Below are 12,850 nucleotides of genomic sequence, written 5' to 3' on the forward strand. Positions count from 1 at the left end.
TAGATACCTGATGCCATTTGTATTTGATCATTTCTTCATATTCTCCTGCTGTAAGAATTCATTTTGCAGCAGTCCAGATTTCAGTAATGTAGGGCAGAAAAGTGCGCGAGGCTCCTACCAGTCCAAATTTCAGTAATGCTTTATATAAATGGGAATGTGGTTATTTCGGAAAATTTAGAAATATGATTTTACCTAACATTCTGCACACATAATGGTTATTTGATAAACGACCATTGAGTAGCCAGTATCCTAGGTGTGTGGTAGCCTATTACTAATAAATATTCTATGCTTCTACTTTCTTAGTGAATGGAAGATGGATTGCCTGAATGGTTAGTGGTCATACCATTAAATATAAAGATAAGGCATGAAATAGGACTCGATCTATCATCTTTTCCACTTTTTTGAATGGAAAGCAAAAGGTATGGTATTAAAGGATAAGATTATGTACACAATCAACATCAAAGCAAAGGATATATGAACCCATCTCCCAACTACACTGGCAATGCAGCTATAATTTTTTTTTGATAATTAATGCAGCTATAAATTCTCAAAACCCAATATTGCCAGGCTTAAATTCTTATTGAAAGAATTTGTGTTCCTTACTTTCAGACAGCTGATAATGTTTTTGGTGGTGTTTGGTTCTGATTGGATCTTGATATTTATCAGCATACAGAAGGTTGAATATGGATTAACATGGATCCCTTCTGGATTCCCCATTTCATGTCCTGTAAATCTGTGCCAGTAGTTCTTTTTCTTTCCCCTATTTAAGAATATTTTCTGTCGTACTCAAATCCATCTTTTTACAGATTACTTGTGTGAAGTTGGGAAACAAGATCTTGGTTTTCTTAGCTCATGTTTATCCTTTTTTCTTTTGATGTCAGGGATGAGTATTATGCATGGGGATTATGTCAAATTGCTAAAGCTGTGAGCTTTCTAAATAATGATTGTAAACTTGTAAGTACTCTCACATGATTGCCATGACACTATGCTGATTCATTTTTGTTGAGTTTTGGGCTGATATTACTTGTTTTTATTTACATAACATAGTTAGGGAGTTATTGGGCCTTAGGCCCATTAGTTTATTTTTAAGTTAAGAGTGCTTATTCATTTTTTACAAGTAGCCGACTTACGAAGGGCATACTTGTCATTGTACCCTCTTTGGGAGGGTTAAGAGATTTTATCCTTCCTCTTGTATCTTTTAATAAAAGTTTCTGTTATTTATCAAAAAAAAATTGTACCCTCTTTTATTTGTGAGTATATAATCTAATTAAAGGGGCAACCAGACCTAATTTTTGGCTTCTCCCATTCTCTGCCATCTCTCATCTCTTTCTTTCTCAGCTGAAACCTTTTCTTCTCTTTCTTTTACAGTTTTTATATCAAAACAGGCCATCCAAACTTTTCTACTTTGTATCAGAGCAAGTTTAAAGATTTTTTGAGCTGCTCCATCATGCAGCCCTAGATCGGCCAGATGCATGATGAGGTAAAGGGCTGATCGAAGACTTCAGGTAAGCCCAATTTTTGGATTTTTTGGTGGATTTGCAATCCCTTGTAGCTGGTCTATGGTTTTAACACCAAAATCAGGAAGAACTGGAGAAAGGGGGAGAGTCATGATTTAGTAGAACTCTTCAATTTTGACCTACGAAGTGGCGCTCTAGTTTTCTAGGGTTCCTTAAGGTTTTTTGAAGGGGATGGTTCAAGTTCCAGCCTTCTTTGGAGGTCTCTAGAGGGAGCAACGGTTTCTTCTCTCTCTTCTCCCGCTCCCACAGAAAAGGGAATCTTTGGAGGAAGGGGCTTCTAGGGTATTAGGAAGGTGTTTGAGGTTTCTAAAGGAGATAAATACCTTTCTGTTCATCTCAAGTTGATTTCCTAATCTATTTTGGGAGTTATGAAGGGTTGTCGAGTTGAAAGCAAATTTGCAGGTGAAATGGGATCTAGGGGAGGAGGTGATGGAGACCTCTTCAGGACCGGGACCATCACTATAGTTAAGTTGGATGGTACAAACTACTTAGAATGGTCACAATTTGCAAAGATGGCCATTGGTGCTCGTGGGAAATTGGGGTATGTCACCGATGATGAAAAGAAACCTGAAACTAACCACTCCCGATGGGTATAGGAGAACTACATGGTGATGACTTGGATTTGCAATTCCATGTTACCCATTTTACACTATCTTTCCTACAGTGGATTATCTCCTTCCTACCGAGCCTTCCTTTCATCCCTTGACTCCGTGTCTATACCCAGGAGTGTTAGTGAGGCTCCTTCCAAACCTGAGTGGAAGACAACAATGCGGGAGGAAATGAAAGCATTGATTAAAAATCAGACATGGGAGATTGTGGATTTACCTGATGGCAAGGGGACAGTTGGATGTAGATGGGTTTATACAGTGAAGTATAAGGCTGATGGGAGTATAGAAAGGTACAAGGCAAGGCTGTTTGCAAAGGGTACAGTCAGACTTATGGCATAGATTACTTGGAAACTTTTGCACCAGTGGCAAAGATGACTTCAATATGGATTCTTCTATCACTAGTAGCTACATACTCTTGGCCACTCTTCCAACTTGATGTGAAGAATGCTTTTCTCAATGGGGACTTGCAAGGGGAGGTGTATATGGATATTCTAGTTGGCTTCTACAATGATGTGGAAAAAGGAAAGGTATGCAGGCTGAAAAAGTCTATATGGTTTGAAGTAATCACCCAGAGCTTGGTTTGATAGGTTTAGAAGTGCATTGGTTGCATTTGGCTATACTCATGCTCAATCTGATCACACTCTTTTTGTAAAAAGGAGGGGGTCATTGGTGTCAGTTTTGATAGTGTATGTGGATGACATTGTAGTCATAGGAAATGATCTGAGTGAGATTGATACCTTGAAGAAGAATCTACATAGAGTTTGAGATTAAGGATCTTGGGGAGCTGAAGTACTTTATGGGCATTGAGGTGGCAAGGTCCAAGCATGGGATCTTTATCTCACAGAGGAAGTATGTTCTAGATCTACTACAGGAGACATGAAAACTTGGGGCAAGGGCAACTGATACACATATTGATCAGAACCACTGGATAAATGCTTCAGAAGGTGAACTAGTGAATGATGTTGGAAGGTATCAGAGTTTAGTGGGGCGGTTTCTATACTTATGTATGATAACACCAAACATCTCTTATGCAGTGAGTGTGGTGAGCCAATACATGCATGCCCCACGAGTTCAATATTGGGAGGCTATTGATAGGATACTTTCCTATTTGAAGGGACACCCATGTAGAGGCATATTGTTTGCTGACCATGGACAATTGAAGTTAGAAGCTCACACGGATGCTGATTGGGTAGGGTGTCTAGATGATAGGAGATCGACATCAGGGGTTTGCACTCTTGTTGGAGGTAATCTAGTTTCATGGAAGAGTAAGAAATAGACAGTTGTGGTAGGGTCAAGTGCGGAAGCTGAATACAAAGCCATGGAACATGGTGTTTCAGAGCTCCTTTGAATCCGTACCTTGTTAGGGGAGATTAGAGTTTAGGCCGAAGAACCTATGGTGCTATATTGTGACAATCAAGCAGCAATTAACATTGCCACAACCTAGTTTAGCATGACAGGATGAAGCATATAGAAGTGGATAGACACTTTATAAGGGAAAGGGTGACATTTGGAGAAGTTTGCTTACCATATGTTGCATCTGACTTGCAGCTTGCTGATGTTCTTACTAAAGGTGTTGCAAGAAACAAGCTGGAGCATGATCTACGTTGGGAATGGGTGACATTTCTTCCCAACTTGAGGGGGAGTGTTGAGTTTTGGGTTGATAGTACTTGTTTTTATTTACATAACATAGTTAGGGAGTTATTGGACCTTAGGCCCATTAGTTTATTTTTAAGTTAAGAGTGCTTATTCAGTTCTTACAAGTAGCCGACTTACTAAGGGCATACTTGTCTTTGTACCCTCTTTTATTTGTGAGTATATAATCTAGTGAAAGGGGTGACCGTCTAGACCTAATTTTTGGCTTCTCCCACTCTCTTATTTCTCTTTTCTCTTTCTTTCTTGGCTGAAACTAGGGGTGGATTCGAGCTGAGCCGAGCCGAATAGTACCAGGCTCGAGCTCGGCTCGAGACTATTCTACAAGGCTCGAGCTCGAGCTCGAGCTCGGTTCGAGTTAGAACCTTGAGCTCGAGCTCGGCTCGAGTCAAAAGTTCATAAGCTCGAGCTCGGCTTGTTTAATAATCGAGCCATTGAATTGGGCTCGAGCTCGGCTGAAACCGAGCCAAGCCGAGCTCGAGCAGCTTGTGAAAAGCTCGGCTCGTTGCCACCCCTAGCTGAAACCTTTTCTTCTCTTTCTTTTCTTCTTTCTTTTACAGTTTTTATATCAAAATATGTCATCCAAACTTTTCTACTATTTTCATATTTTAGATGTTATTGAAGTTAGGTGGCGTTTAATAAATCTGAAATTTCAGATTTGAAAAGTTAAAAAGGTATTTTTTGTGTTTGAAATCTAAAAAGAGGCATATGTGCTTTTTTACTTCTTAGAGGCTCTAAATCAATAAGTTTGTTTGTGTTGGATCAACCCTTTACCATCTGAAATTTACTGATTTTACTAATTTACCCCTAGAACATACAATTTGGAAATGTTGAGTTCAATTTGCATTATCTCATAAAAAATAATTTTCAATCTCAAAATAATATTGAAACAATACAAATAAAAAATAAAAAATAAAAAAATAATAATTACTAATTACTAAATGAAACGATTAAAATTAAAAAAAAATAATTAATGGCTATAAAATATTAAAATAGTTAATAATATACACAAATAAAAATTAAAATAATTTTTAAAAATTAATGTAATAATTAAAAATTACTAGTTAATAAAAATAATTAATAAATAATAAATAACACAAATAAAATTAATAAAAAATAATTAATGTTTAATAAAAAATATGAAAATAATTAATAATAATAATTATTATTATTACTCATCGAAAGTGGCGATGGCGGGAAGACAGGAGAGAGAGAGAGCCGTTGCAACTTGCAACGATGGTGGCGGGAAGACAAGGGGGAGAGAGAGAACTACTGCTGCAAGTTGTAGCGGCGGTGGCGGGAAGACATGGGGAGAGAGAGATTGCAGCGGCGGAGGCTGGAAGTTAGGGGAGAGAGAGAGAGAGATAGAGTGGAGGGGTATTTTTGACTTTAGGCCACGTTTGAAACGCGTCTGAGCACGTTAAGTGACGGGCTTGAGTCTAAAAATTTCAGATCTGAAAAAACTTTTCAGACCCTATTTCAGATGCAACACCAAACAAAGGTGGCGTCTGAAAAGCAGCATTTTCAGATTCAGACGTCTGGAAAGTGCAATCAAATGCCACCTTAGCAAAACAGGATTCACGTAGCTGACCCCATATAGTTGGGATAAGGCTTCTATATGATGATGATCATGGGATTTTACTGAAGTTGCAGGTTTTGAATTCATTAATGTTTACTAGTTGGCAATGGAGCTGAAAGTCCATAGCATTTTGTTAGTTCTTTTATATGTGAAACATGCAAGAAAAATTCATATATGTTTATGTATTATGCTCTACTACTCTTTTTTGCCTTTTAACCTTCTGTTGAAAATTCCCCTGAAGTAAATACAAAATCTTTTCATGTTAATTGAAAGTATACGCTGCATTTCTTTTTCTTTTTCTTTTTAAGTATGGATAGTCATGTAAAAAGCCTTCGTCTAAGCTACAATTTATTGTTTTGATATATTATTAAAGTTCATTTTGATCCACCTCCTTTTAGTAATCTCCTAATAAAATTTTAAATATTTGGATGGTAAACTTTCAAATTTCACATCCATTTCCTTTGTGTTATAAAAACAAAACACATGAATCAACAAGACATGGAATATGAAAATTGGCCTTTTTGGTTTCCTCCACAGAAACAAGCTTTAAAGTACAAGGATGGGATTAGAAAGTAATTTCATATTTTCAGATTTGTCTTTTCTGTCCTTAAAGTTTCTCAAAGGAAAAGATCATTTATTTATTTTCCAGTCTAGACTGAAAACCATTTACTTGTGTGTGAAGTATACCTACTAAAAGAGGTCAACTCCCTTGTCAGTTTGATCTCAATTCTTGGTGTGTCACTTTGGGCCTAGAGAAAGCATGGGGTTTTCAATATCAATTTCCATGGTGGTTTCTGTGAAAGAAACTTTCCCTATCCCTTATTGGGGAAGGTATGATTATCCTTCCTAGGAAAATCTTTTACTTTCCTTCAAAGCCATGTGATTCCTTTCTTTCCATATGTACCAACAGAAGGGGATATGGACCATTACTCAGAAAATGACACATCTTGGCATGATGGGGACAACATGCCATGCTTGAAGGGCTTCCCTAATAGAATGAGGAGCAGCTCAAGAAGAACACAAGAAGGACCTCATTACAAGGAGTTGATCTCCATGGAAGATCATCTATAGGGAGCTTCACCATATTTGGCCACTATAATTGTCCTCCATATGGCTGAATTCTTGTGGATGGGTATCTAGATACAATTCCCCCATATCGAATATTGATTGTCAATCATTACATATCCCAAAATTTAAAATTTAGTTGATTAAAGTTATTATGGCGACGGTGGAACATTGACTAAGGTCTATGCCTATTTTTTCTCATTATTCCACTGTTGATATCTTAAGAAGTTAGCACATCATTGCTGTGTCTTCCTCAAATGGGGTATCAGTGTAAAAAAACTACTCACCTCTTACACATCCATTCATGAAGATTACATCTAATGGTTGCAGTTTAGGTAATGCTGGGAGTTCAGGGACTGGGAGAACTTTAGGACCTCTAATAGAGAGAATGGCCCTTCTCTCAGGATCTGTTGGACTTGAAGACTCCATGAGGCCAGAATTAATGTCTGCCTTTGAAGGGTCTAAGATTGGGTAGGTCTCTCAACTACAGCAATATAGTAGTGGAGGATGATTCAAAGGTTCTTGTGGCTGTTGAGGAATAACAATGTGGTAACTTGGAAATACTGAATATGCAATCTTCCATTGGATACACAGATCATCCAACAATATGGAAGATGCCTTGGTTAGACAAGGAGTATAGAGGGAATGATTGTTCTGAGGAGTAGTTCCTCAGAATTGAGATTATTTGAAGGAACCTGGGAGTGGCTCCAATAAGTGATAAAACGAAGGAAAGTAGACTAAGATGGTTTGGGCATGTTCACAGAAGATCATCTATGGCACCAGTAAGAAGAAATGATCTGTTACAAGTTGAAGAGGCTAGGAGAGCTGGGGGCAGATAGAAAAGGGCATGTGTTGAAGTAATGAGAAATGATTTAAGGGCCTTGAGTTTATCAATGGATATGGAACCAAATAGAACAGATTGACAGAACAGGATTCATGTAACCAACCACATGTAGTTGGGACAAGGCTTAGATGATGATAATGATGTTTTGAGTGGTTCCCTTGGGGAACTAATTGTAACAAAGAAATGAATATATAGTGCAAGGGGAAGGTAGCAAGGTCTAGCCTACAAGAAGGGGTGCTGGGCAGTCCATACTGTATATTATTCTTTTTACAGTTAATAAAACTATTAATTGTTACTGGTAAAAAAATTCAAAAATTGGAGTCGAACAAAAATTGTGCCCCCAAAACCCATGGAGATCTAGGCATAAGCATTCAAGGACCGTCAACGTTTCTCTACTTGACAAATGGTTTTGGTGTTTCAATGAAGAACTGGAAAGCCGATGGAGGTAGGTTCTTGCATCCAAGTATCACACCAAGAAACTCCTATGGATGTTCTATTAAGAAAAGGACTGAGAAATCCTACTCATAGTTCATAAGAGGCATCTGATACAAAATGGTTGGGGCACATGGGTAAGGTGTTAGAGGGACACATCTTGTGATGATGGCCCCATGTGGAGCTATTCTCATCCTTTTGAACCTATGACTAAATTACCAGGGAAAATTCAAAGTGAGAAACATTGTCTGGGTGAAGCAGGTGGGAGAGTTCAGCAGATGCAGGCTTATCCTCCTTGATAAAATGTTTGTCCACTTCCTGTGCTTTGTTCGATTATGTAGAACTGGATTGGATGCAGTGTTGATGGCAGCCTTATTGTCATAGTAGAGTGACATGGCACTGTCAACTAGGAATCCTAGCTCACCCAACAATTCTTTATCCACCTAACCTCTCTTTTTTAATGATTCAACAGAGAGACTATTCATCTCCCCCAGCCGGCTTCAATTATATATACATACTAATCAAGATTACAAATTAAGAATACCTTAGTTTGATAATGTCTATCTTATTATTATAATCTCAAGTCTCAACAAATTAAGAATATAAAAGAATTTCATAGCAACATGTACAAATTCGTTTGGTGATTAAGTGAGGTGACCCTCCAGAGGCGCCTCATCGCCTAGGCATCAGCTTGACAAATGTGGCCCTAAAAGCTTAAGGTAATGCAATATCAACATGTGGAAAAAGTTAATTGCTTTTGACCTCTATAATGCACAACTGCACTCTGATTTTCTATCTTGTATCCATGTTTTTTAAAAAAGGAGTTTGCTGGTTTTGATTCCGGCTGTTGATTGTAAAATTTTGTTTACTTGAAATTTTATTTTGTTATTTTTAGCTTATAGCAATTTTATTCTTTACAGCACTATCCATTTGAGGATAATTATCCATTCATTTTGTGATTAGCTTCATGGTTCCAGGTTCATGGAAATGTATGTTTGTCCAGCGTTGTTGTAACACAAACTTTGGACTGGAAGCTGCATTCTTTTGATGTTTTATCCGAGTTTGATGGGAAGAATGAAGCTTCTACTGGGCCAATGCTGGTAATATTTTGTTAAAATGTGATGGACTGCTTCTATTTTCTTTTAACTTTCTGGTTGTTTTGTTACAGACCTATTTTAGATGTCATTTCCATTACATGTCTGTTTCAATGTCTTTGCCTTGCTACAAATTGCTGCAATGACATTCAGAAGAGATGTATAAAGCTAAATAGAAAATTGAAGGCAATGTCATCAAATATGACTCATATTTCTTTGTTGATTTGATTGTTATTGGAGTTTGCCAGTTTGTAGCAAGCTCTGTGATTTTTGTATGGGTTATTCTGCAAGATTGGATCTGCTCATCCAAATGATCTTATAGGGATCAGAGGGGAACATTGTATTGGGACCCTGCCCCTTCTCCATGGTCTCAAGCTCCTTTTTCCTTTTTTGTGTTGTGAGAGTAGAGGTAGACAAAGTGGCCGCTTGTTGGGTGATTGATGGCTTTGTAGGTCATTGAAAAACTTGACTAAGGGTTGAGTGCATCGTTCTGAGTTGGTTGGGTTCCATCTTGGGATATATTCTTGTATCTTGAGTATTGAGTTTTAATTTATTGTATCAGTTATCACTTAGATTTTTCTTTCTGTGGCTCCTCTCTCTTATACAGGTGTCCTTTTGTTGTACGATTGCTTTCTTTTTATCTGTATTAGTACACTTTCATAAAAGAACAAGCCTAGATATGCAGGAAACATCTTTTTTTTTTTTTTTTTTTTCTATGAGACATATTTTCTGATTGGTCAATGATAAGGCCCAGAAACCCACTCAAATGCATTTTTCTTAAGAATCTGTGTGAGAGGGGCTGCTAATTCCCCATAGTGCTTAATGAAGCGTCTGTAGTAGCCTGATGAAGTGCAGTGGTTGTTAAAAGATTATGATGACGTTTTCTAGGAGCCAATGGGCCCTCCCCCAGTAAGGGCCCAAGACCACCGTATTCCCATTTATCTCGGGAGCCTCTCCAGCCAATGTACGTTCGTACAGATACCCCCAGTTTCAGAAGACAGAGATTGAAAACATTGTGAAAGTTGCTTCAGAAGGGAATGATTCAGCCCAGTTGCAGTCCTTATTCCTCCCTGGTTCTATTAGTCAAGAAGAAAGACAGTACTTGGAGGTTTTGTGTTGACTACAGGGCACTCAACCACATAACGGTAAAAGATTGTTTTCCCATACCAATAATTGATGAGTTGCCTGATGAATTAAAGATGGCTATTGTTTTTTCTAAATTGGACCTAAGGTTGGGTTACCATCAAATCCGGGTACACCCCAGCGATATACACAAGACTGCATTTAGAATGGATGATAGCTACTATGAGTTTGTGGTTATGCTGTTTGGGCTGATCAATGCACCCTATACTTTTCAAGCTTTGATGAATGATATTTTTTGTCCCTATTTGCACTGATTTATACTTGTATTTTTTTATGACATCTTAGTCTACAACTAAGATTGGGCATCACACTTAGAGCATCTCACAATTACCTTGCAAGCTCTCTGACGTCACCAGCTATATGCTAAGCTCTTCAAGTGTATCTTCGGGCAGACAAGAGTGCACTATTTGGGACATATTGTGGAGGCAGGTTATGTGAGGGCTGATCCTGAGAAAATCAAGGTGATGACAGTTGGCCCAAGCCCACTAATATCTGCAGTCTAAGAGGCTTCTTGGGCCTCACAGGCTACTACAGGCACTTTATTAAGCACTATGGGGAATTAGCACCTCCTCTCACACAGCTTCCTAAGAAAAATGCATTTGAGTGGGTTTCTGGGCCTTATCATTCAATGATCAAGAGATTGCATTCATAAGAGAAAAGTTTGGTAGAAATAGGGTCTCCGAAAAGATCCTAACAAGAAACACCAAGAACCAAGGATAGATTTGTGTAAAACACACCTGCAATAATTCAAAAAAAGAGAAGAAAGAAAAGAAGGGAAGAGAGAGAAGAAGAGTTCTATCCTCTCTCTCACCCCTAATGACATCTTTTATTGTTTTAATTCTAATCTAAGTACAACTTCCCTGAATGCCCTTAATGGGGCAGCCAACACTAAAGAACTAATAAAAAAAAAAAAAAAGAACAAAACAGCCCCATAACTGAAAAATATAGCATAAAACATAACTTAAATTAAATAAAGAGACTAAGGCCCATTCTCACTACAGATAGAAACAATAAGACATACAAAAAAAGAAGAATCCAAAACATACAATCATGTCCATCCTTTTCTTAATTGGTTGGATGACTAACTTTCTTTTGGCCCTTGGAGATAGAATGACTTCATTGGGGAGATGAGATCTGTTGAAACTGTCAGTCTTTTCTTTATTTTAGTGCCACAGGAGCACATGTATAATTTTCTTCCCATTTATTATTAGAGTGGATCACCCTAATATAAATACTAAAGCTGGCACTGCCAAAATCTCTCTCTCTCTCTCTTCTCTCTTCTCTCTGTTCTGATCTTCTACTGATATTTTATCAAGAAAACATGGTATCAGAGTGGCAGATCTAGGATTAGAAGAAGTGCGGCCAGTTTTTTTCTCAGAACCTTTTTTTTTTCTGTCTCTTGTGGATCGAATCCAAGAAAGGGTGCATCGGGTTGACTTGAAAGGAACTTCTGTGTAATTCTTCCCTTTCCCTCTTGGTCGTGTGCCAAGAAAACACCAAGGGAAGGGAAGTCCAATGTTGTGAAGTTGGTTTGTCTCTGTTTTCTCTCAATTTTGTGGATTGAGTGATCTTTCTGTACCCAGGTAAGTGGGTTATGTAGGTCTGATGACCTGTAGCTGCTGCAAAGGTGTGTTTTCTCAGCTTGTGTGGATCAAGTGATTCTTTTTTGTGCCCCGACTGTTCAGACCTGAAATTGATCTTTTTTTTTTTTTTGTCTCTGGAACTAGTTCAATAGTGTGGTAGTCTGAGAATAAGTGCTGTTGTGTGACAACAAGGACTGAATTGTGCCTAAACTGTGAATGAACTGAGAATAAGTACCTTGACTGAACTGTGAGTCTGTGATTAAACTAAGAACAAGTACCTTGACTGAATTGTGACCGAACTGAGAACACGTACCATGTCTCCCGAGGATTCTAGTATGTCTGGTGTGACCTCTAGTCAAGGTGGAGTGAGTGAAGGATTTGACATTGTCAGAAGTCTAGACACACTCAGGATACATGTTGGGAACTTCATAGGAAGCCAAAGTGGGCCCAGGAGATGAGTAAAAATTCAGACCAGAATAAGAAACTGGGATAGCAAGGTCAGAAGAAGTTTAATGCAGCAAACTTAGCCTCTTAGGAGTCTCAACCATCTACCACTACCTTAAGCCAGGGCCGCCCTTTCGTGACTGATCCCAGGGAAGATATCATTAATTCTTTCCATGACCATTTGAAGCTATATGGGAGGGCAATCCGCCAGATGGATTCTACTCCTCCCTCGACTTCCTTTGTGTCTAAATCAGATAATGGTAATTTTGCCACAACTTTCCATGTGTCCTCTCATCCCTCAGATTCCCCTTGGATAATAGATTCTAGAGACTCGAACCATATGATTGGTAAGTCATATTGTTTTCAATCTTATCATCTTTTATTTGGCAGGAACAAGGTGAGACTGGATGATGGCTCTTTCCCCACCATAGCTGGTCAAGGAACCATCTCCCTTCCTCTTGGATTTACCCTTTCTAATGTGCTACATGTTCCAAAACTACCTATAAATTTGTCCTCTGTTAGTAGTATAACAAATTTGTTAAACTGCTAGGTAGCTTTCCTTTCTTGTGTGATAATAGGATTTAGCCTTGGGGAAGATGATTGGTAGAGGTTGTATGGTTGATGGTCTCTACATGCTGGAGATTAAAGATAGTCTTGTGGTTATTGAGTCCAAGAGTCAGTCTAGTAGGAGTAAGTCTATTTACCTTTAGGTCATTTATCTTTTGAGTTATTAAAAGTTTTGTTTCTAGATTTATTTAAGTCATTGTTAGTCTATGAACTCGCATGCCAAAATTTTCAATTAAGGAAACATTGTAGAAATCATTCTGCTTCAAGGAATAATAAATATGATTTTCCTTTCCATATTGTTTATTCTTTTGTTTGGGGCCTTGC

The 12,850-nt window shown here is 38.1% G+C and overlaps 1 protein-coding gene across 7 annotated transcripts in view; it reads left to right on the forward strand.

Moving 5' to 3' along the window:
* The window catches only part of CTEXP (kinase family with ARM repeat domain-containing protein), a 75,389-nt gene that overhangs the window by 16,232 nt on the left and 46,307 nt on the right, over positions 1-12,850 (forward strand). For 6 of the 7 annotated variants that reach the window (XM_088899262.1, XM_088899264.1, XM_088899259.1 and 3 more), the window contains 2 exons: positions 882-954; positions 8,673-8,795. In XM_088899262.1, coding sequence (XP_088755388.1) covers positions 882-954; positions 8,673-8,795 — 196 coding nt within the window. The remainder of the gene's footprint in view (positions 1-881; positions 955-8,672; positions 8,796-12,850) is intronic. The other variant, XM_088899263.1, reaches the window with a different exon arrangement.

The sequence above is a fragment of the Nelumbo nucifera genome, chromosome 2, assembly GCF_055504915.1.
Source record: "Nelumbo nucifera cultivar China Antique chromosome 2, China Antique-T2T, whole genome shotgun sequence".
Classification (NCBI taxonomy): domain Eukaryota; kingdom Viridiplantae; phylum Streptophyta; class Magnoliopsida; order Proteales; family Nelumbonaceae; genus Nelumbo; species Nelumbo nucifera.